The 26,802-nt window shown below is 34.5% G+C and overlaps 1 protein-coding gene across 1 annotated transcript; it reads right to left on the reverse strand.

Moving 5' to 3' along the window:
• Positions 1-87: 87 nt before the first annotated feature.
• Positions 88-6,244, reverse strand: b3galt4 (UDP-Gal:betaGlcNAc beta 1,3-galactosyltransferase, polypeptide 4). The gene is made up of 2 exons (XM_051669193.1): positions 5,773-6,244; positions 88-4,322 (listed from the first exon to the last, which is right to left on the reverse strand). Exon 2 carries the CDS (start codon positions 4,176-4,178, stop codon positions 3,072-3,074), a length of 1,107 nt encoding a protein of 368 aa, XP_051525153.1. The 5' UTR covers positions 4,179-4,322; positions 5,773-6,244; the 3' UTR covers positions 88-3,071.
• Positions 6,245-26,802: the final 20,558 nt, after the last annotated feature.

Raw genomic sequence — 26,802 nt, forward strand, 5'->3', positions numbered from 1 at the left:
TAAATCTAAACATATATTGCAAATCAAGTAAACAAACATAAAACACAAGCTGTGCCTGTAACGTTTTGAATTCTGTCTGGAACAAATGACTAGATTCCTTGATATATTCACAAGAACCAACATATTTATTACATCATTTCTATAATTTCAGGTATCAGCTATAAATTTGCTGTGCATTGAAATTTGTTGCTACATTTGTATTGGAACAGGCTCATGGGGCAAAAGTGATGGCTAGAGCTCCATTAAGGCTTTGTGTATAATTCATTATATTATTTCAACAGACATTTAAATCACAAAAGGCACATGCCAGGTTTAACATAAATTCAAGTACTACAAAATAAAATATAAGTTGCAGTGCAGTGTTTTTTTTTTTTTTTGTGAACAGTATTATTTTGTGTTCCACTAAGTCCTTAAAACTAGAGTGTGTACATGTATCAAAAATTACTTGTTATAAATCTTCATAGGACTATACTTTCGACATTTCAGATGAAAGTAACATTATAAAATAGAGTCTATTACAAAACCAAGTGAGCAGCCTTGCTGCCTACATAGGTATCTGCCTTCTAGGGCAGAGATCGAACATCATAAGTGACTGATTTGGAACGCTTTACAAAGGCAGCCACACAAATCACACACCGCCCAGGAGACTCGACTCCAAACTGAATCCAAAAAGAGTTTGACATTAGCATATTGCTAAGCTAACAATCACATCTGCCTTTCTGGAATCGAAGTAATGCCCTACTGAACAATAAATTTGTACTTAATACTTATTTATTTAGATTTAAAATAAAAAAATACATAATTTGATTTAACAATTTTTTATTGTTAGTTTTGTGTATTGAATGAATTTACGTTGAATTAATTATTATATTCTTTTTATATATTATTAGTATATTTTATAATCCATTTATAATCAATATTTTTCTCTCTTTGTCTGCCATCTTGGATTTATTATACAGAGTAACAATTTGCACCCAAGTGTAAACAGCACCTGCCCCACAGCACGGCTTTTTACACTCCAATAGTCTGGCCGAATAAAATGAGGACAAAATGCTTGTCACTGCAGTGGCAAGAAGAGTAAAGATGGTGCAAATGTGCTTTTTTTGTGCAAGTGACCCAAGTTTTAATCTGCCTTATTGACCCACTCTTCTGCCTGTCCTGTTTCCGGTATCCATTCCTAATATTTCCTTTAATTCTATTTCAAATAATAAATAAAGGTGAACATAAATGTTGATTTCCTTGCAGTGATTTGGTCACAATGAATGTCGGGGAGTTCAGAGAAGAGTTTGGTCAGGGACGGGAGCTTTCACTATCAGGGGAGCAGGAAGTATTTTTCCCATTCATTTTTTTCCATAGGAATTTCATAAAATCTTTCAAGAAAGACTTGTAAGTCATGAACCAAACCAACCAGCTCCGAGGTGAATCACTACATCAAAAACTTTGATTTGAAGAATAAAAGTACTTGAAAATCAGACAAAAAACAAAGGCACAAGACTGTGTACTTAGTGTTGTTAATGAGTGAATGAACACAATCCCATGAAGCATTGTGAATTATGTCATCAAATTAAACTACTGAAATATATAAAACTATTGATTTATAGTTGTTGATTCTAAGTATAGAAACAATATAATTTAATTTAATTAGAAAATATTCAGACAGATACAAATACATCAGTAGTTTGAGAGTGTAGAGAGAGCGACTTGATTGCGTCATTCATAGTGCATCATGGGAGTGGGCGGAGCTGCAGAGCTCTTTTGATTCTCTGATTGGTGGATCTTTCTCTTCAGGATCATGGGTAGTATAGTTCTTCACCAGGAATTCTGCTATTAAACATGATTTTAAAGACTGAAGTAGAAACAACACAGACTGATGGCTTTAACATGAGTATATACCTTCGATTTACAACCTCAGAGCTCACTGAATAGGTCTGTCTTTAAAGGTTTAAGAGTTATCATTAAAAATCTATTTGCCTATGGAAAAATTAAAGGCAGATACTAATTCCACCCTGGTGCAAATGGTTTTAGATACTATTTGCACCCATATTTAAATACTAACATACAGTATGGGCATCACTGCAGTGTGTTTATTGTGTTTATTTAGAGTCCCACAGACACACTACATTAACCCCTAAACCTAACCTTAACCTTACCTTAGAAAAAATAACCTTGGTATTAGTACATTAACCATGTAGTTTCACCATGATATTTTGTAGTAAAATTATAGTAACCACAAAATTAACCATGGTTACTATATTACCATAATATTTCTGTACTAACACCATGGTTAACTGCATTAAAACTATGGTTTCTGCCAAAAAACATGGTAACTACAATATTAGTAATACAGTGATGCCGAGCCGCAGGAACAAGTGTGATCGACAGACCAGATCAAACCCTTCTCTGAACTCCCTGACATTCACCGTGACCAAATCAACATTTATATTCATTTTTATCTATTTTTTTAAGTAGTATTAAAGGAAATATTAAGAGTGGAAACTGGAAACTGGATGGGAAAAAGAGTGGGACAAAACGCGGATTTGAACCACGGTCGCTAGGACAACAGTACACATTCACACACACCGTCTTTACACCCCACGCCACTGCAGCGACATCTATTGTTTAGTTTGTTGTGTATTTCTGTGGCTTCACCAGACTTTTGGGGTGTAAATAGCTACTCCGATAAATGGGTTTTTACTTCCAAAACCCGACTACTGCGCTCTATTAAGTTGCTCCCCTTCTGGAGCAGCCTTTGTTTCAAGAGCACAACTATAATGCCTTAAAATGTTGCCTTCTTAGATAGCACACTATATTTTGGGACAGAGCTATGCTGTCCTACAGAGACAAAATAAAACATTTTGTCAAAACTCAGTCATGAAATCATGTCTCTTAGACTTTAATGTGCCCTGTGACAGACTGGTTGACTCGATACCCAGATTCAGAGAAAAATAAGTGAGACTTTTTTAGAATTCACATTGGGCTGGACAATCCAAAAACTTTGGAGCCATTTTTCTCAGTTTAAGTGTTGCCTTAGTTACTGTGTTTTGGCTTTGTAATGCAGTGTGCTGATTTGATCAGTCTTTTCCCAACAGCGTCCCAAGAAGCGCTCGTACTTTACAAACACCAAGAGAAGTCCGCGCACCCAACCACGAACACGGGGCTGTGGAGTGCATCTCCGTCCAGTAACGAACCATGTCCTGTGGCTTGGTATGGTGCACAGACACCATAGTCTGGTAGCAGCAGCGACTGTAGGGTACAGCGGGTCCTCCAGAGAAGAGTGGAGAGTGGGTGGGCGTAATGCCCACTGTGTGGGCACATATACCCACAAACACATCCTCAGGGGGCAACGGTCTGGGTAAGGGTACAGCAACAGCTGCTAGTGACAGCTTCAGCAACGCAGGCCGAGAAAGCACATATGCCGTCCCGCTGCAATAATCAGGAAAAACCATGCCAGTGTACGCCGTTTCTGACATGTAGTGCTTGCTGTCCGGACTGCGGTGTGGTGAGACCCGCATATGAACCCTGCCCAGATAAAGGTCTATGAGATTTTTTGCCGTTTCAAATCTGAGGTCGAGATATTGGAGAAGCGCGCTAGGGTTGAACATTACGTCGTCATCTACTTTAGCCAGATAGTGTGCTTGTGGACAGAAACGGCGAGCCCAGCCTAACATTGAGAGTGTTTTCAGGGTCAAGTTGCCGTAGGAGTCAATGAAGCGACCTTGTATCAGGTCCCCGTGCTCCTTGAACTCTTCGATCAGTTCTTTGCTGAGAACCAGGTCCAATGGCTGACCTATCATAAAGAGGGTCATGACTCGCTGGCCCCTCACTTGTATCTCACCACCCCAGGTGTCACGGATGGCCTGGCGAGCCTTTCTGTTGGCAGGAGCAGTTGCCACAAAAGTGATGAGGTAAGGTTTGGCACGTTGGCATACGCGGGTGCTGGGCATAAGTAGGTACTCCTCGGAATGGGTTGGAGGGATCCTCTGAGGAAGGAGCTCTCCATGAGGACCTTCATCTCTGCTCATGCCAAGTGAGGTTACCCACAATTCAATTACATCAAAGAAGAGCAAGGCAAGCAGGGAGCCACAGAAGACTATAATGCAGAGATAATGGAAAAACCCTAAACGGCCTCCTCGCTTCCCCATACGACCCTTGCAGGCCCTCAAACTGTACCCTGCCATTTCTACTGGTCATAGAAAACTTTGTCACTTGGTCTGACTGATTACATGGAACGTTTCAAATTAGATTCAGTCGGGCCGCTGCAGAGACAACATGAGCATCGCAGGTGTCCAATTCTTCTTTTCTTTGCACTAGTGCATGGCTATCTGCAAGAAGAAATAGAGATGAACAGTATAGATATAAAATGGCCTCTTTTTTCTGTATTTTACAGTGTAAATGCACATTTAAATGTACAAATAGAATAATGACATAAAGTCAAATTCTGCTCTTATATTCTTTTAGATATATCATACTGATATACAATATTTTCTGACTCTGCCATTTTTGATTGATGATTAAATTATTGATCATTTTATAAATCTTGCCTGGAGATCAACAATTTATAGGAATATTCCGGGTTCAGTACAAGTTAAGTTAAATTTTGCTGTAAAAAAACATGCTAATAAAGTCCTCATTGTGTGATTATAATGAATAATGTTATTAAACATCATGCCTTAAAAATTATAGTCTTTAAGCCACCAGTGAGCAAGCCAAAAGCAACTGTGGCAAGGAACACAAAATTCCATTAGATGTACAGTATATACAGTATAAGTCAATCTGTAAACATTAAAATACTCACTGTTTCAAAAGTATAGCCACAAGACATAAACAAAATGTGTGTAAACATGATTTTACTGTGATAAAATCACTTACTAACTGCATCTGTGGAAAGTTATAGCCAATTTTACAACTTTGTTGCCATGACGACGTAATGCTGTAAACCTATAAGTAATTTTATCACAGTAAAATCACGCTCAACAGATTTTATCACAGTAAAATCATGCTCAACAGAGATTTATGTTTACATCTTGTGACTATACTTTTGAAACAGTAAGTAGTTTAAAGGAACAGTTGGCCAAAAATATATATATGCTATTATTTTGTCATTGTCATTTTGAGATAATTTATGTCGTTAGATTTTTCTAAATTTCTCCCTATTGTGTTCCACAGAAATATTACAACATTCAACCTCGGAACTACTGACTAACCCCAGTTTCACCCATTTCCACACAACCTTTTATTAACTATTTTGAAGTCAATTAACGTTTTCTAAAATTATATATATATATATATATATATATATATATATATATATATATATATATATATATCTTTTTTTTTTTTTTTTAAAGACACACTGACAGAAAATAATTTGTTTTTAAAACAGATATGAATACTGTATGTTAAGTTATACCTCCATTTAAAATAATAATAATAATAATATTTTAGTTCCAGTCTTTTGTCAGATAATCTAAAATGTGCTTTAAACGTGGTAACAACCAACCAACTGGTTTTATTCAAGTAAAATATATTATTAATTATGCCTGAATCAACCTGACTACAAAGGTTTCGAACAACTATTCATAACATCTATTGTTATGCTGCCCAGTGTTATTTGCCGAATGACGTTTGTCTGAATATTATGTTTATTTGAATATATCAGATTTAAAATGACACATGTACAGATTTCTTGTTGTTGTGTTATGAAGAATGTGAGTTTTGATGCACGATAATAATCCATATGCTTCACGTTCCATCATATGTTTTAAATATTACCTTCCCAGTGCTGAATCCTCTGAAAATACATTGCAGCTGTGCACATTTTTCCATGAAGATGTTAAAACATTGTTTATTGTCGGCCTTTTCCGATGCCCGTTTCTCCATAACGGCTCGTCATCCCGAGATTAAAATAACGCGGTGTGTCTTGATCATCTATATACACTGAACGCCAGTTAATCTTCAATGTCTTTAATCCATATCGTTCATATATTTCAGTGTGAGACCGTTTATTTGCGTCCATTGAAGTAAAACCAGTAAAAGCGTCCGTTTCCGATGAGCAGACAAACAAGGGGCGAATTCAATCGAAAGCGATCACCCCTATGCCCTACTCACTCCGAAGTGAGCACTCTGAAGGGAGCATGGCACTACCGTAGGAATGGGCCCTTCGCTAACAGTCTTGTGGAAAGACCCTTGTTTTTAGTTTTTAGTTTGAAACGAGGGGATCCGTCCCCTTCCGCGGTGCCATTTAAAGGCGCAAACATGCCATTTAGAAAAAAAAACTCCCGTGATGTTTACAGCAGGCGGCGCTCGAACACAAAACCCCTAAATAAAAATAAAACAGCAAAACTCACATTCTGGCATTTGTTTTGTGAAGGAACACACCTTTTATTCTGCCTATCAAAAATATTTGATGTTATATAATTTTGCCTTACAAATTTGTGAGACAAACTTGTGCAATCCGATGGCAAAGTTGTCGCGGGGGCTCGTAGGCGTTCATGGACCTTTTGAGTTTAGAGGGATGGTCGGTTGGCGCTTTCGTGTGCGGGGTTAATGCGCACGTCTTCTTTCTTCTGTTTTGTTCGGGGGGAAGTTCGGGGTTTGATTGTTTCACTAATGGGGAATGTGGTCTGTATAATCTTGTTTTTGACACACAATTAATTTTTTTTATTATATCAAAATGTCAAACGTTAATATGAGTATACTATCTCTCTCCACGTGGAATGTGAATGGGTTGGGGCAACCTATAAAAAGAAGGAAGGTTATTACTTTTCTTAAGCGTAAGAAATATGATATAGTGTTTCTTCAAGAAACACATCTCTCCCCGCTGGAAGCTGAAAAATGTGGGAAGATATGGGCTGGACATGTTTTTTTAGTGCTGGCTCAAGTAAGAGCAAGGGAGTCATTATATTGATTAATAAACATCTACAATTCAAATGTCTCAAACAGACTAAAGATAAATTAGGGAGAGTCATTATTGTTTTAGCTGAAATTCAAGGGCAAAGGTTGATTTTGGCTAATGTTTACACACCTAACGCTGATGATAAGGGCTTTTTTATAGTTCTTGAAGGGATGTTGCAAGCCGTTGGCACCCTTCATGATATAATATTGTGAGGAGACTTTAATCTTTTGATGGACTCAGTCCTTGATCACAGTGAAGTAAAAGTGTGTAAGCCCCCTAGAGCATCATTGACGCTTCACAGGATGTGTAAATATCTTAGTCTTACGGATATTTGGAGACTTTTGAACCCATCTAGTAGGGACTATACATTTTTTTCATCAGTCCATAAGATTTATACTAGAATAGATGTTTTATATATATCCAAATCCCTCATTTCATCTGTTGTTGATTGCTCAATCGGAAATATCTTAGTCTCAGATCACGCCCTGGTGAGTTTAGAGGTGTTGCCACATATAGAGCAAAATCCTGATTTCCAACAAATGTTAAAGACTGAAATCAGTGTTTATATGGAGACCAACTGGTCCTCAGTATCCTCTGTGGGCGTGGATTGGGAGGCACTTAAGGCGGTTCTTAGGGGTCGGATTATACAATATGCCTCATTCATCAAAAAATCCAAAGCACGAGAACTCGTGGAGTTGGAAGGAAATATTAAAAGTGCCGAGGCAGAGCTGAAGCGTCGTATGTCATCTGATGGCCTCAGAGAATTGACCCGATTGAAATACAGATATAATACTATTTTGTCACGGAAAGTGGAGTTTTGGTTATTCAGGGCAAGACAGTCATACTTTGAGTCGGGGGACAAAGCAGGAAAAATTTTGGATAGATATATAAAGCAGAGAGAGTCTTTTTCTATCATTCCCTCAGTGAAATCTGCTGGTGGTGAAATATTTACCTCGGCCATTGATATTAATAATGCTTTTAAAGAATTCTATCTTGATCTTTATAGTTCCACGTCTTCGTCTACTGATGATGATATTAGAAACTTTGTGGAACCATTAGATCTTCCTAAACTGACGATTGAGCAAAAAAACGCTCTTGATTCTGAGATAACCTTGGAGGAGATTGATGAGGTAATTAAGTCCCTACCTATTGGCAAGGCTCCTGGGCCAGATGGTTTTGCCGCAGAATTTTTTAGATCCTATGCTACAGAACTGGCTCCACTTTTGTTAGCAGTTTATACTGAATCATTAAAGAATGGAAAGCTTCCTCCAACCATGACACAAGCCCGGATCAGTCTGATTCCATAAAATACAAAGATCCAAGCGAGTGAAAAAGTTAACGTCCAATCTCCCTGATCCAACTAGATGTAAAAAATATTGTCAAAAATTTCATCTAATCGATTAAGTAAGGTTATGACATCTCTTATACATGTAGAGCAGGTGGGGTTTATTCGAGACCGTAGCTCTTCTGATAACATCAGGCATCTCATCAATATCATGTGGTCAGTGGCGAATGATCAATCTCCAGTCGCTGCCATCTCACTTGACCCCGAAAAGGCATTTGATATGGTAGAATGGGATTATCTTTTTAAGATTTTGGAAATGTATGGGTTCGGGAGTACATTTATTGGTTGGATTAAGTTACTTTATAGACACCCTGTAGCAGCGGTACAAACAAATGGATTAATTTCAGATTATTTTACAATGAATAGGGGCACTCAGCAGGGTTGCCCTCTTTCCCCATTATTGTTCTGTCTTGCCCTGGAACCATTAGCAGCTGCGATAAGAAAGGAGGATGATTTTCCAGGGGTGATTGCAGGAGGTGTGGCGCATAAGCTTCTGCTTTATGCAGATGATATTTTATTATTTGTCTCTGAACTACTAGATCTATGTCTTGCCTCCACAGAATTATTCATTCCTTTTATAAATTCTCAGGATACAAAGTCAACTGGTCTAAATCCGAAGCTTTGTCTCTGACAGCGTACTGTCCAGTAACGGCCTTCCAGCCGGGCACCTTCCAGTGGCCCAAACAGGGCATTAAGTATTTGGGCATTTTATTCCCAGCAAATTTGTGTGATTTAGTTAGAGTTAATTTTGACCCTTAATAAAAAGGTTTTCGAGCGATGTGGGCAGGTGGGCTTCATTACATTTATCTATGATTGGGAAGGTTAATGTTATTAAAATTAATTGTATTCCAAAATTCAACTACCTGCTACAGTCTCTCCCTGTAGATGTACCCCTCTCTTATTTCAAGCAATTTGATAGCATAGCGAAGTCCTTCATTTGGAATGGTAAGCGGGCCAGGTTAAATTTCAATAAGTTACATAGGCTGATTGACAAAGGTGGGTTAGGCCTACCCAAGATTTTTTTTATTATTATGCATGCGGCAGATACTCTAGAAGTGGTGATAACTGCTTTTGGAAAAGGTCATAAGTATAAGTTGATTCCTAATGCATAATTTTGTGGTTAAATTTATTTTTCTCTGTATTGGAATCAATAAAAAATGTTAATAACAACAATAAAAAAACTCACATTCTTCATGAAAGTAAAACAGGACCCTTAAAAAAAAAAATGAAACCCTGAAAAAATAAAAAAAAACATCAAAAATCACATTCTTCATGAAAATAAAACTGAATCCCTGAAGAAAAATAACACTGAACCCATGAAGAAAAATAACACTGAACCCATGAAGAAAAATAAAACCGAATCCCTGAAGAAAAATGATACTGAAACCCTGAAGAAAAATAACACTGAATCCCTGAAGAAAAATAAAACGAACCCCTGAAGAAAAATAAAACTGAACCCCTGAAGAAAAATAAAACTGAACCCCTGAAGAAAAATAAAACTGAACTCCAGAAGAAAAATAAAACTGAACCCCTGAAGAAAAATAAAACTGAACCCCTGAAGAAAAATAACACTGAACCCCTGAAGAAAAATAAAACTGAACCCCTGAAGAAAAATAACATTGAACCCCTGAAGAAAAATAAATCTGAACCACTGAAGAAAAATAACACTGAACCCCTGAAGAAAAATAAATCCGAAACCCTGAAGAAAAATAAAACCGAAACCCTGAAGAAAAATAAATCCGAAACCCTGAAGAAAAATAAAACTGAACCCCTGAAGAAAAATAAAACTGAACCCCCTGAAGAAAAATAACACCGAACACCTGAAGAAAAATAAAAACGAAACCCCTGAAGAAAAATAAAACTGAATCCCTGAAGAAAAATAACACTGAACCCCTGAAGAAAAATAATACTGAACACCTGAAGAAAAATAAAACCGAACCCCTGAAGAAAAATAAAACTGAACCCATGAAGAAAAATAAAACTGAACCCATGAAGAAAAATAAATCCGAACCCATGAAGAAAAATAACAATGAATCCCTGAAGAAAAATAACATTGAACCCCTGAAGAAAAATAAATCCTAAACCCTGAAGAAAAATAACACTAAACCCCTGAAGAAAAATAAAAACGAAACCCCTGAAGAAAAATAAAACCGTACCCATGAAGAAAAATAACACTGAACCCCTGAAGAAAAATAATACTGAACCCCTGAAGAAAAATACAACCGAACCCCTGAAGAAAAATAAAACTGAACCTATGAAGAAAAATAAAACTGAACTCCTGAAGAAAAATAAAACAGAACCCCTGAAGAAAAATAAAACTGAACCCCTGAAGAAAAATAACACTGAACCCATGAAGAAAAATAAAACTGTACCCATGAAGAAAAATGAAACTGAAACCTGAAAAAAAATAAAACTGAACCCATGAAGAAAAATAAAACTGAACCCATGAAGAAAAATAAAACTGAACCCCTGAAGAAAAATAAAACTGAACCCATGAAGAAAAATAAAACCGAACCCATGAAGAAAAATAAAACCGAAACCCTGAAGAAAAATAACACTGAACCCATGAAGAAAAATAAAACCGATCCCATGAAGAAAAATAAAACCGAACCCCTGAAGAAAAATAACACTGAACCCATGAAGAAAAATAATACTGAACACCTGAAGAAAAATAACACTGAACCCCTGAAGAAAAATAACACTGAACCTCTGAAGAAAAATAAAACCGAACCCATGAAGAAAAATAAAACCGAACCCCTGAAGAAAAATAAAACCGAAACCCAGAAGAAAAATAACACTGAACCCATGAAGAAAAATAAAACCGAACCCATGAAGAAAAATAAAACTGAACCCCTGAAGAAAAATAACACTGAACCCCTGAAGAAAAATAACACTGAACCCCTGAAGAAAAATAACACTGAACCCCTGAAGAAAAAAAAAACTGAACCTCTGAAGAAAAATAACACTGAAACTCTGAAGAAAAATAACACTGAAACTCTGAAGAAAAATAACACTGAACCCCTGAAGAAAAATAACACTGAACCCCTGAAGAAAAATAAAACTGAACCTCTGAAGAAAAATAACACTGAAACTCTGAAGAAAAATAACACTGAAACTCTGAAGAAAAATAACACTGAACCCCTGAAGAAAAATAACACTGAAACTCTGAAGAAAAATAACACTGAACCCCTGAAGAAAAATAACACTGAACCCCTGAAGAAAAATAAAACTGAACCCATGAAGAAAAATAACACTGAACCCCTGAAGAAAAATAACACTGAACCCCTGAAGAAAAATAAAACTGAACCCCTGAAGAAAAATAAAACTGAACCCATGAAGAAAAATAACACTGAACCCCTGAAGAAAAATAACACTGAACCCCTGAAGAAAAATAAAACTGAACCCCTGAAGAAAAATAAAACTGAACCCATGAAGAAAAATAACACTGAACCCCTGAAGAAAAATAAAACTTAACCCATGAAGAAAAATAAAACTGAACCCCTGAAGAAAAATAAAACTGAACCCATGAAGAAAAATAACACTGAACCTCTGAAGAAAAATAAAACTGATCCCCTGAAGAAAAATAAAACTGAACCCCTGAAGCAAAATAACACTGAACCCCTTAAGAAAAATAAAACTTAACCCATGAAGAAAAATAACACTGAACCCCTTAAGAAAAATAAAACTTAACCCATGAAGAAAAATAACACTGAACCTCTGAAGAAAAATAACACTGAACCTCTGAAGAAAAATAACACCGAACCTCTGAAGAAAAATAACACTGAACCTCTGAAGAAAAATAAAACCGAACCCATGAAGAAAAATAACACTGAACCTCTGAATAAAAATAAAACTGATCCCCTGAAGAAAAATAAAACTGAACCCCTGAAGCAAAATAACACTGAACCCCTTAAGAAAAATAAAACTTAACCCATGAAGAAAAATAACACTGAACCCCTTAAGAAAAATAAAACTTAACCCATGAAGAAAAATAACACTGAACCTCTGAAGAAAAATAACACTGAACCTCTGAAGAAAAATAACACCGAACCTCTGAAGAAAAATAACACTGAACCTCTGAAGAAAAATAAAACCGAACCCCTGAAAAAAAATAACACCGAACCTCTGAAGAAAAATAAAACCGAACCCCTGAAGAAAAATAACCCTGAACCCCTGAAGAAAAATAAAACTGAACCCCTGAAGAAAAATAAAACTGAACCCCTGAAGAAAAATAAAACTGAACCCCTGAAGCAAAATAAAACTGAAACCCTGAAGCAAAATAACACTGAACCCCTGAAGCAAAATAAAACTGAACCCCTGAAGAAAAATAAAACTGAACCTCTGAAGAAAAATAAAACTGAACCTCTGAAGAAAAATAAAACTGAACCCCTGAAGAAAAATAAAACTGAACCCCTGAAGAAAAATAAAACTGAACCCCTGAAGAAAAATAAAACTGAACCCCTGAAGAAAAATAACTCTGAACCCCTGAAGAAAAATAACACCGAACACCTGAAGAAAAATAAAAACGAAACCCCTGAAGAAAAATAAAACCGAACCCATGAAGAAAAATAACACTGAATCCCTGAAGAAAAATAACATTGAACCCCTGAAGAAAAATAATACTGAACACCTGAAGAAAAATAAAACCGAACCCCTGAAGAAAAATAAAACTGAACCCATGAAGAAAAATAAATCCGAAACCCTGAAGAAAAATAAATCCTAAACCCTGAAGAAAAATAACACTAAACCCCTGAAGAAAAATAAAAACGAAACCCCTGAAGAAAAATAAAAACGAAACCCCTGAAGAAAAATAAAACCGTACCCATGAAGAAAAATAACACTGAACCCCTGAAGAAAAATACAACCGAACCCCTGAAGAAAAATAAAACTGAACCAATGAAGAAAAATAAAACTGAACCCCTGAAGAAAAATAAAACTGAACTCCTGAAGAAAAATAAAACTGAACTCCTGAAGAAAAATAAAACCGTACCCATGAAGAAAAATAAAACTGAACTCCTGAAGAAAAATAAAACTGAACCCATGAAGAAAAATAAAACCGTACCCATGAAGAAAAATAAAACTGAACTCCTGAAGAAAAATAAAACTGAACTCCTGAAGAAAAATAAAACCGTACCCATGAAGAAAAATAAAACTGAACTCCTGAAGAAAAATAAAACCGTACCCATGAAGAAAAATAAAACTGAACCCCTGAAGAAAAATAAAACTGAACCCATGAAGAAAAATAAAACCGAACCCCTGAAGAAAAATTACACTGAACCCAAGAAGAAAAATAAAACTGAACCCCTGAAGAAAAATAAAACCGAACCCATGAAGAAAAATAACACTGAACCCCTGAAGAAAAATAACACTGAACCCATGAAGAAAAATAAAACTGAACCCCTGAAGAAAAATAAAACTGAACCTATGAAGAAAAATAAAACCGAACCCCTGAAGAAAAATAACCCTGAACCCCTGAAGAAAAATAAAACTGAACCCCTGAAGAAAAATAAAACTGAACCCCTGAAGAAAAATAAAACTGAACCCCTGAAGCAAAATAAAACTGAAACCCTGAAGCAAAATAACACTGAACCCCTGAAGCAAAATAAAACTGAACCCCTGAAGCAAAATAAAACTGAACCCCTGAAGAAAAATAAAACTGAACCTCTGAAGAAAAATAAAACTGAACCTCTGAAGAAAAATAAATCTGAACCCCTGAAGAAAAATAAAACTGAACCCCTGAAGAAAAATAAAACTGAACCCCTGAAGAAAAATAAAACTGAACCCCTGAAGAAAAATAACTCTGAACCCCTGAAGAAAAATAACACCGAACACCTGAAGAAAAATAAAAACGAAACCCCTGAAGAAAAATAAAACCGAACCCATGAAGAAAAATAACACTGAATCCCTGAAGAAAAATAACATTGAACCCCTGAAGAAAAATAATACTGAACACCTGAAGAAAAATAAAACCGAACCCCTGAAGAAAAATAAAACTGAACCCATGAAGAAAAATAACACTGAACCCATGAAGAAAAATAACACTGAAACCCTGAAGAAAAATAAATCCTAAACCCTGAAGAAAAATAACACTAAACCCCTGAAGAAAAATAAAAACGAAACCCCTGAAGAAAAATAAAAACGAAACCCCTGAAGAAAAATAAAACCGTACCCATGAAGAAAAATAACACTGAACCCCTGAAGAAAAATACAACCGAACCCCTGAAGAAAAATAAAACCGTACCCATGAAGAAAAATAAAACTGAACTCCTGAAGAAAAATAAAACAGAACCCCTGAAGAAAAATAAAACTGAACCAATGAAGAAAAATAAAACCGAACCCCTGAAGAAAAATTACACTGAACCCAAGAAGAAAAATAAAACTGAACCCCTGAAGAAAAATAAAACCGAACCCATGAAGAAAAATAACACTGAACCCCTGAAGAAAAATAACACTGAACCCATGAAGAAAAATAACACTGAACCCCTGAAGAAAAATAAAACTGAACCTATGAAGAAAAATAACACTGAACCCCTGAAGAAAAATAAAACTGAACCCCTGAAGAAAAATAACACTGAACCCATGAAGAAAAATAAAACTGAACCCATGAAGAAAAATGAAACTGAACCCTGAAAAAAAATAAAACTGAACCCATGAAGAAAAATAAAACTGAACCCATGAAGAAAAATAAAACTGAACCCCTGAAGAAAAATAAAACTGAACCCATGAAGAAAAATAAAACTGAACCCCTGAAGAAAAATAAAACCGAACCCCTGAAGAAAAATAAAACTGAACCCATGAAGAAAAATAAAACTGAACCCCTGAAGAAAAATAAAACTGAACCCCTGAAGAAAAATAAAACCGAAACCCTGAAGAAAAATAAAACTGAACCCATGAAGAAAAATAAAACTGAACCCATGAAGAAAAATAAAACTGAACCCATGAAGAAAAATAAAACTGAACCCCTGAAGAAAAATAAAACTGAACCCATGAAGAAAAATAAAACTGAACCCATGAAGAAAAATAAAACCGAACCCCTGAAGAAAAATAAAACTGAACCCATGAAGAAAAATAAAACTGAACCCCTGAAGAAAAATAAAACTGAACCCCTGAAGAAAAATAAAACCGAAACCCTGAAGAAAAATAAAACTGAACCCCTGAAGAAAAATAAAACCGAACCCATGAAGAAAAATAAAACTGAACCCCTGAAGAAAAATAAAACCGAAACCCTGAAGAAAAATAAAACTGAACCCATGAACAAAAATAAAACCGATCCCATGAAGAAAAATAAAACCGAACCCCTGAAGAAAAATAAAACTGAACCCATGAACAAAAATAAATCCGAAACCCTGAAGAAAAATAAAACCGAACCCATGAAGAAAAATAACACTGAATCCCTGAAGAAAAATAACATTGAACCCCTGAAGAAAAATAAATCCGAACCCCTGAAGAAAAAAAAAACTGAACCCATGAAGAAAAATAAATCCGAAACCCTGAAGAAAAATAAATAATAAACCCTGAAGAAAAATAAAAACGAAACCCCTGAAGAAAAATAAAAACAAAACCCCTGAAGAAAAATAAAACCGTACCCATGAAGAAAAATAACACTGAACCCCTGAAGAAAAATACAACCGAACCCCTGAAGAAAAATAAAACTGAACCTATGAAGAAAAATAAAACTGAACTCCTGAAGAAAAATAAAACAGAACCCCTGAAGAAAAATAAAACTGAACTCCTGAAGAAAAATAAAAACGAAACCCCTGAAGAAAAATAAATCCTAACCCCTGAAGAAAAATAAAACTGAACCCATGAAGAAAAATAAAACTGAACCCCTGAAGAAAAATAAAACCGAACCCATGAAGAAAAATAACACTGAACCCATGAAGAAAAATAAAACTGAACACCTGAAGAAAAATAAAACCGAACCCCTGATGAAAAATAAAACTGAACCCATGAAGAAAAATAAATCCGAAACCCTGAAGAAAAATAAAACCGAACCCATGAAGAAAAATAACACTGAATCCCTGAAGAAAAATAAATCCGAACCCCTGAAGAAAAAAAAAACTGAACCCATGAAGAAAAATAAATCCGAAACCCTGAAGAAAAATAAAACCGAACCCCTGAAGAAAAATAAAACTGAACCTATGAAGAAAAATAAAACTGAACTCCTGAAGAAAAATAAAACAGAACCCCTGAAGAAAAATAAAACTGAACTCCTGAAGAAAAATAAAAACGAAACCCCTGAAGAAAAATAAAACTGAACCCATGAAGAAAAATAAAACCGAACCCCTGAAGAAAAATTACACTGAACCCATGAAGAAAAATAAAACTGAACCCCTGAAGAAAAATAAAACCGAACCCATGAAGAAAAATAACACTGAAACCCTGAAGAAAAATAAAACTGAACCCCTGAAGAAAAATAAAACTGAACCCATGAAGAAAAATAACACTGAATCCCTGAAGAAAAATAACATTGAACCCCTGAAGAAAAATAATACTGAACACCTGAAGAAAAATAAAACCGAACCCCTGAAGAAAAATAAAACTGAACTCCTGAAGAAAAATAAAACAGAACCCCTGAAGAAAAATAAAACTGAACTCCTGAAGAAAAATAAAAACGAAACCCCTGAAGAAAAATAAAACTGAACCCATGAAGAAAAATAAAACCGAACCCCTGAAGAAAAATTACACTGAACCCATGAAGAAAAAAAAAACTGAACCCATGAAGAAAAATAAATCCGAAACCCTGAAGAAAAATAAATCCTAAACCCTGAAGAAAAATAAATCCTAACCCCTGAAGAAAAATAAAACCGTACCCATGAAGAAAAATAACACTGAACCCCTGAAGAAAAATACAACCGAACCCCTGAAGAAAAATAAAACTGAACCTATGAAGAAAAATAAAACTGAACCCCTGAAGAAAAATAAAACTGAACCTATGAAGAAAAATAAAACTGAACTCCTGAAGAAAAATAAAACAGAACCCCTGAAGAAAAATAAAACTGAACTCCTGAAGAAAAATAAAAACGAAACCCCTGAAGAAAAATTACACTGAACCCATGAAGAAAAATAAAACTGAACCCCTGAAGAAAAATAAAACCGAACCCATGAAGAAAAATAACACTGAACCCATGAAGAAAAATAAAACTGAACCCATGAAGAAAAATAAAACCGAACCCCTGAAGAAAAATAAAACTGAACCCATGAAGAAAAATAAATCCGAAACCCTGAAGAAAAATAAAACCGAACCCATGAAGAAAAATAACACTGAATCCCTGAAGAAAAATAAATCCGAACCCCTGAAGAAAAATAAAACTGAACCCATGAAGAAAAATAAATCCGAAACCCTGAAGAAAAATAAAACCGAACCCCTGAAGAAAAATAAATCCTAAACCCTGAAGAAAAATAAAAACGAAACCCCTGAAGAAAAATAAAAACGAAACCCCTGAAGAAAAATAAAACCGAACCCCTGAAGAAAAATAAAACTGAACCTATGAAGAAAAATAAAACTGAACTCCTGAAGAAAAATAAAACAGAACCCCTGAAGAAAAATAAAACTGAACTCCTGAAGAAAAATAAAAACGAAACCCCTGAAGAAAAATAAAACTGAACCCATGAAGAAAAATAAAACCGAACCCCTGAAGAAAAATTACACTGAACCCATGAAGAAAAATAAAACTGAACCCCTGAAGAAAAATAAAACCGAACCCATGAAGAAAAATAACACTGAAACCCTGAAGAAAAATAAAACTGAACCCCTGAAGAAAAATAAAACTGAACCCATGAAGAAAAATAACACTGAATCCCTGAAGAAAAATAACATTGAACCCCTGAAGAAAAATAATACTGAACACCTGAAGAAAAATAAAACCGAACCCCTGAAGAAAAATAAAACTGAACTCCTGAAGAAAAATAAAACAGAACCCCTGAAGAAAAATAAAACTGAACTCCTGAAGAAAAATAAAAACGAAACCCCTGAAGAAAAATAAAACTGAACCCATGAAGAAAAATAAAACCGAACCCCTGAAGAAAAATTACACTGAACCCATGAAGAAAAATAAAACTGAACCCCTGAAGAAAAATAAAACCGAACCCATGAAGAAAAATAAAACTGAACCCCTGAAGAAAAATAAAACCGAACCCATGAAGAAAAATTACACTGAACCCCTGAAGAAAAATAACACTGAACCCATGAAGAAAAATAAAACTGAACCCCTGAAGAAAAATAAAACTGAACCTATGAAGAAAAATAAAACTGAACCCCTGAAGAAAAATAAAACTGAACCCATGAAGAAAAATAACGCTGAAACCCTGAAGAAAAATAAAACTGAACCCCTGAAGAAAAATAACGCTGAAACCCTGAAGAAAAATAACACTGAACCCCTGAAGAAAAATAACATGGAACTCCTGAATAAAAATAAAACTGAACCTATGAAGAAAAATAAAATTGAACCCCTGAAGAAAAATAAAACTGAACCTCTGAAGAAAAATAAAACTGATCCCCTGAAGAAAAATAAAACTGAACTCCTGAAGAAAAATAAAACAGAACCCCTGAAGAAAAATAAAACTGAACCCCTGAAGAAAAATAACACTGAACCCATGAAGAAAAATAAAACTGAACCCATGAAGAAAAATAAAACTGAACCCCTGAAGAAAAATAAAACTGAACCCATGAAGAAAAATAAAACTGAACCCCTGAAGAAAAATAAAACCGAACCCCTGAAGAAAAATAAAACTGAACCCATGAAGAAAAATAAAACTGAACCCCTGAAGAAAAATAAAACTGAACCCCTGAAGAAAAATAAAACCGAAACCCTGAAGAAAAATAAAACTGAACCCATGAAGAAAAATAAAACTGAACCCATGAAGAAAAATAAAACTGAACCCATGAAGAAAAATAAAACTGAACCCATGAAGAAAAATAAAACTGAACCCATGAAGAAAAATAAAACTGAACCCCTGAAGAAAAATAAAACTGAACCCATGAAGAAAAATAAAACTGAACCCATGAAGAAAAATAAAACTGAACCCCTGAAGAAAAATAAAACTGAACCCATGAAGAAAAATAAAACTGAACCCCTGAAGAAAAATAAAACTGAACCCCTGAAGAAAAATAAAACTGAACCCGTGAAGAAAAATAAAACTGAACCCCTGAAGAAAAATAAAACCGAACCCATGAAGAAAAATAAAACTGAACCCCTGAAGAAAAATAAAACCGAAACCCTGAAGAAAAATAAAACTGAACCCATGAACAAAAATAAAACCGATCCCATGAAGAAAAATAAAACCGAACCCCTGAAGAAAAATAAAACTGAACCCATGAACAAAAATAAATCCGAAACCCTGAAGAAAAATAAAACCGAACCCATGAAGAAAAATAACACTGAATCCCTGAAGAAAAATAAATCCGAACCCCTGAAGAAAAATAAATCCGAACCCCTGAAGAAAAAAAAAACTGAACCCATGAAGAAAAATAAATCCGAACCCCTGAAGAAAAATAAATCCGAACCCCTGAAGAAAAAAAAAACTGAACCCATGAAGAAAAATAAATCCGAAACCCTGAAGAAAAATAAAACCGAACCCATGAAGAAAAATAACACTGAACCCCTGAAGAAAAATAAATCCGAACCCCTGAAGAAAAAAAAAACTGAACCCATGAAGAAAAATAAATCCGAAACCCTGAAGAAAAATAAAACTGAACCCCTGAAGAAAAATAAATCCTAAACCCTGAAGAAAAATAAAACCGAACCCCTGAAGAAAAATAAAAACGAAACCCCTGAAGAAAAATAAAACCGAACCCCTGAAGAAAAATAAAACTGAACCCCTGAAGAAAAATAAAACCGAACCCATGAAGAAAAATAAAACTGAACCCCTGAAGAAAAATAAAACCGAAACCCTGAAGAAAAATAAAACTGAACCCATGAACAAAAATAAAACCGATCCCATGAAGAAAAATAAAACCGAACCCCTGAAGAAAAATAAAACTGAACCCATGAACAAAAATAAATCCGAAACCCTGAAGAAAAATAAAACCGAACCCATGAAGAAAAATAACACTGAATCCCTGAAGAAAAATAAATCCGAACCCCTGAAGAAAAATAAATCCGAACCCCTGAAGAAAAATAAAACTGAACTCCTGAAGAAAAATAAAAACGAAACCCCTGAAGAAAAATAAAACTGAACCCATGAAGAAAAATAAAACCGAACCCCTGAAGAAAAATTACACTGAACCCATGAAGAAAAATAAAACTGAACCCCTGAAGAAAAATAAAACCGAACCCATGAAGAAAAATAACACTGAAACCCTGAAGAAAAATAAAACTGAACCCCTGAAGAAAAATAAAACTGAACCCATGAAGAAAAATAACACTGAATCCCTGAAGAAAAATAACACTGAACCCCTGAAGAAAAATAATACTGAACACCTGAAGAAAAATAAAACCGAACCCCTGAAGAAAAATAAAACTGAACTCCTGAAGAAAAATAAAACTGAACCCCTGAAGAAAAATAAAACTGAACTCCTGAAGAAAAATAAAAACTGAAACCCCTGAAGAAAAATAAAACTGAACCCATGAAGAAAAATAAAACCGAACCCCTGAAGAAAAATTACACTGAACCCATGAAGAAAAATAAAACTGAACCCATGAAGAAAAATAAATCCGAAACCCTGAAGAAAAATAAATCCTAAACCCTGAAGAAAAATAAATCCTAACCCCTGAAGAAAAATAAAACCGAACCCATGAAGAAAAATAACACTGAACCCCTGAAGAAAAATACAACCGAACCCCTGAAGAAAAATAAAACTGAACCCATGAAGAAAAATAAAACTGAACTCCTGAAGAAAAATAAAACTGAACCTATGAAGAAAAATAAAACTGAACTCCTGAAGAAAAATAAAACAGAACCCCTGAAGAAAAATAAAACTGAACTCCTGAAGAAAAATAAAAACGAAACCCCTGAAGAAAAATTACACTGAACCCATGAAGAAAAATAAAACTGAACCCCTGAAGAAAAATAAAACCGAACCCATGAAGAAAAATAACACTGAACCCATGAAGAAAAATAAAACTGAACACCTGAAGAAAAATAAAACCGAACCCCTGATGAAAAATAAAACTGAACCCATGAAGAAAAATAAATCCGAAACCCTGAAGAAAAATAAAACCGAACCCATGAAGAAAAATAACACTGAATCCCTGAAGAAAAATAAATCCGAACCCCTGAAGAAAAAAAAAACTGAACCCATGAAGAAAAATAAATCCGAAACCCTGAAGAAAAATAAAACCGAACCCCTGAAGAAAAATAAATCCTAAACCCTGAAGAAAAATAAAAACGAAACCCCTGAAGAAAAATAAAAACGAAACCCCTGAAGAAAAATAAAACTGAACCTATGAAGAAAAATAAAACTGAACTCCTGAAGAAAAATAAAACAGAACCCCTGAAGAAAAATAAAACTGAACTCCTGAAGAAAAATAAAAACGAAACCCCTGAAGAAAAATAAAACTGAACCCATGAAGAAAAATAAAACCGAACCCCTGAAGAAAAATTACACTGAACCCATGAAGAAAAATAAAACTGAACCCCTGAAGAAAAATAAAACCGAACCCATGAAGAAAAATAACACTGAAACCCTGAAGAAAAATAAAACTGAACCCATGAAGAAAAATAAAACTGAACCCATGAAGAAAAATAAAACTGAACCCATGAAGAAAAATAACACTGAACCCCTGAAGAAAAATAAAACTGAACCCCTGAAGAAAAATAAAACTGAACCCATGAAGAAAAATAAAACTGAACCCCTGAAGAAAAATAAAACTGAACCCCTGAAGAAAAATAAAACTGAACCCCTGAAGAAAAATAAAACTGAACCCATGAAGAAAAATAAAACTGAACCCCTGAAGAAAAATAAAACCGAACCCATGAAGAAAAATAAAACTGAACCCCTGAAGAAAAATAAAACCGAACCCATGAAGAAAAATAACACTGAACCCCTGAAGAAAAATAACACTGAACCCATGAAGAAAAATAAAACTGAACCCCTGAAGAAAAATAAAACTGAACCTATGAAGAAAAATAAAACTGAACCCCTGAAGAAAAATAAAACTGAACCCATGAAGAAAAATAACACTGAAACCCTGAAGAAAAATAAAACTGAACCCCTGAAGAAAAATAACACTGAACCCCTGAAGAAAAATAAAACTGAACCCCTGAAGAAAAATAACACTGAACCCCTGAAGAAAAATAAAACTGAACCTATGAAGAAAAATAAAACTGAACCCCTGAAGAAAAATAAAACTGAACCTCTGAAGAAAAATAAAACTGAACCCCTGAAGAAAAATAAAACTGAACCCCTGAAGAAAAATAAAACTGAACCCCTGAAGAAAAATAAAACTGAACCCCTGAAGAAAAATAACACTGAACCCATGAAGAAAAATAAAACTGAACCCATGAAGAAAAATAAAACTGAACCCCTGAAGAAAAATAAAACTGAACCCATGAAGAAAAATAAAACTGAACCCCTGAAGAAAAATAAAACTGAACCCCTGAAGAAAAATAAAACTGAACCCATGAAGAAAAATAAAACTGAACCCCTGAAGAAAAATAAAACTGAACCCCTGAAGAAAAATAAAACTGAACCCCTGAAGAAAAATAAAACTGAACCCATGAAGAAAAATAAAACTGAACCCATGAAGAAAAATAAAACTGAACCCATGAAGAAAAATAAAACTGAACCCATGAAGAAAAATAAAACTGAACCCATGAAGAAAAATAAAACTGAACCCCTGAAGAAAAATAAAACTGAACCCCTGAAGAAAAATAAAACTGAACCCATGAAGAAAAATAAAACTGAACCCATGAAGAAAAATAAAACTGAACCCCTGAAGAAAAATAAAACTGAACCCATGAAGAAAAATAAAACTGAACCCCTGAAGAAAAATAAAACTGAACCCCTGAAGAAAAATAAAACTGAACCCGTGAAGAAAAATAAAACTGAACCCATGAAGAAAAATAAAACTGAACCCCTGAAGAAAAATAAAACCGAAACCCTGAAGAAAAATAAAACTGAACCCCTGAAGAAAAATAAAACCGAACCCATGAAGAAAAATAAAACTGAACCCCTGAAGAAAAATAAAACTGAACCCATGAACAAAAATAAATCCGAAACCCTGAAGAAAAATAAAACCGAACCCATGAAGAAAAATAACACTGAATCCCTGAAGAAAAATAAATCCGAACCCCTGAAGAAAAATAAATCCGAACCCCTGAAGAAAAATAAAACTGAACCCATGAAGAAAAATAAATCCGAACCCCTGAAGAAAAATAAAAACTGAACCCCATGAAGAAAAATAAATCCGAAACCCTGAAGAAAAATAAAACCGAACCCATGAAGAAAAATAAAACTGAACCCCTGAAGAAAAATAACACTGAACCCTGAAGAAAAATAAAACTGAACCCCTGAAGAAAAATAAAACTGAACCCCTGAAGAAAAATAAAACTGAACCCCTGAAGAAAAATAAAACTGAACCCCTGAAGAAAAATAAAACCGAACCCATGAAGAAAAATAAAACTGAACCCCTGAAGAAAAATAAAACCGAAACCCTGAAGAAAAATAAAACTGAACCCATGAAGAAAAATAAAACCGATCCCATGAAGAAAAATAAAACCGAACCCCTGAAGAAAAATAAAACTGAACCCATGAAGAAAAATAAAACCGAAACCCTGAAGAAAAATAAAACCGAACCCATGAAGAAAAATAACACTGAATCCCTGAAGAAAAATAAATCCGAACCCCTGAAGAAAAATAAATCCGAACCCCTGAAGAAAAAAAAAACTGAACCCATGAAGAAAAATAAATCCGAACCCCTGAAGAAAAATAAATCCGAACCCCTGAAGAAAAAAAAAACTGAACCCATGAAGAAAAATAAATCCGAAACCCTGAAGAAAAATAAAACCGAACCCATGAAGAAAAATAACACTGAATCCCTGAAGAAAAATAAATCCGAACCCCTGAAGAAAAAAAAAACTGAACCCATGAAGAAAAATAAATCCGAAACCCTGAAGAAAAATAAAACCGAACCCCTGAAGAAAAATAAATCCTAAACCCTGAAGAAAAATAAAAACGAAACCCCTGAAGAAAAATAAAAACGAAACCCCTGAAGAAAAATAAAACCGAACCCCTGAAGAAAAATAAAACTGAACCTATGAAGAAAAATAAAACTGAACTCCTGAAGAAAAATAAAACAGAACCCCTGAAGAAAAATAAAACTGAACTCCTGAAGAAAAATAAAAACGAAACCCCTGAAGAAAAATAAAACTGAACCCATGAAGAAAAATAAAACCGAACCCCTGAAGAAAAATAACACTGAACCCATGAAGAAAAATAAAACTGAACCCCTGAAGAAAAATAACACTGAACCCATGAAGAAAAATAACACTGAACCCCTGAAGAAAAATAACACTGAACCCATGAAGAAAAATAAAACTGAACCCCTGAAGAAAAATAAAACTGAACCTATGAAGAAAAATAAAACTGAACCCCTGAAGAAAAATAAAACTGAACCCATGAAGAAAAATAACGCTGAAACCCTGAAGAAAAATAAAACTGAACCCCTGAAGAAAAATAACACTGAACCCCTGAAGAAAAATAAAACTGAACCACTGAAGAAAAATAAAACTGAACCCATGAAGAAAAATAAAACTGAACCCCTGAAGAAAAATAAAACTGAACCCCTGAAGAAAAATAACACTGAACCCCTGAAGAAAAATAACATGGAACTCCTGAAGAAAAATAAAACTGAACCTCTGAAGAAAAATACAACCGAACCCCTGAAGAAAAATAAAACTGAACTCCTGAAGAAAAATAAAACAGAACCCATGAAGAAAAATAACACTGAACCCCTGAAGAAAAATAAAACTGAACCCCTGAAGAAAAATAAAACCGAAACCCTGAAGAAAAATAAAACTGAACCCCTGAAGAAAAATAAAACCGAACCCATGAAGAAAAATAAAACTGAACCCCTGAAGAAAAATAAAACCGAAACCCTGAAGAAAAATAACACTGAACCCATGAAGAAAAATAAAACCGATCCCATGAAGAAAAATAAAACCGAACCCCTGAAGAAAAATAACACTGAACCCATGAAGAAAAATAACACTGAACCCCTGAAGAAAAATAACACTGAACCCATGAAGAAAAATAGAACTGAACCCCTGAAGAAAAATAACACTGAACCCCTGAAGAAAAATAACACTGAACCCATGAAGAAAAATAAAACTGAACCCATGAAGAAAAATGAAACTGAACCCTGAAAAAAAATAAAACTGAACCCATGAAGAAAAATAAAACTGAACCCATGAAGAAAAATAAAACTGAACCCCTGAAGAAAAATAAAACTGAACCCATGAAGAAAAATAAAACTGAACCCCTGAAGAAAAATAACACTGAACCCCTGAAGAAAAATAAAACTGAACCCCTGAAGAAAAATAAAACTGAACCCCTGAAGAAAAATAAAACTGAACCCCTGAAGAAAAATAAAACCGAAACCCTGAAGAAAAATAAAACTGAACCCCTGAAGAAAAATAAAACTGAACCCATGAAGAAAAATAAAACTGAACCCCTGAAGAAAAATAAAACTGAACCCCTGAAGAAAAATAACACTGAACCCCTGAAGAAAAATAAAACTGAACCCCTGAAGAAAAATAACACTGAACCCCTGAAGAAAAATAAAACTGAACCCCTGAAGAAAAATAACACTGAACCCCTGAAGAAAAATAAAACTGAACCCATGAAGAAAAATAAAACTGAACCCTGAAGAAAAATAAAACTGAACCCCTGAAGAAAAATAAAACTGAACCCATGAAGAAAAATAAAACTGAACCCTGAAGAAAAATAAAACTGAACCCCTGAAGAAAAATAAAACTGAACCCCTGAAGAAAAATAAAACTGAACCCCTGAAGAAAAATAAAACTGAACCCCTGAAGAAAAATAAAACCGATCCCATGAAGAAAAATAAAACCGAACCCCTGAAGAAAAATAACACTGAACCCATGAAGAAAAATAATACTGAACACCTGAAGAAAAATAAAACCGAACCCATGAAGAAAAATAAAACCGAACCCCTGAAGAAAAATAAAACCGAAACCCAGAAGAAAAATAACACTGAACACCTGAAGAAAAATAAAACTGAATCCCTGAAGAAAAATAAAACTGAACCCATGAAGAAAAATAAAACCGAACCCCTGAAGAAAAATAACACTGAACCCCTGAAGAAAAATAACACTGAACCCCTGAAGAAAAATAACACTGAACCCCTGAAGAAAAATAAAACTGAACCCCTGAAGAAAAATAAAACTGAACCCATGAAGAAAAATAAAACTGAACCCCTGAAGAAAAATAACACCGAACCTCTGAAGAAAAATAACACCGAACCTCTGAAGAAAAATAACACTGAACCCCTGAAGAAAAATAACACTGAAACTCTGAAGAAAAATAACACTGAACCCATGAAGAAAAATAAAACTGAAACTCTGAAGAAAAATAAAACTGAACCCCTGAAGAAAAATA

This window comes from Myxocyprinus asiaticus, chromosome 33 (genome assembly GCF_019703515.2).
Source record: "Myxocyprinus asiaticus isolate MX2 ecotype Aquarium Trade chromosome 33, UBuf_Myxa_2, whole genome shotgun sequence".
Taxonomy (NCBI): Eukaryota; Metazoa; Chordata; class Actinopteri; order Cypriniformes; family Catostomidae; genus Myxocyprinus; species Myxocyprinus asiaticus.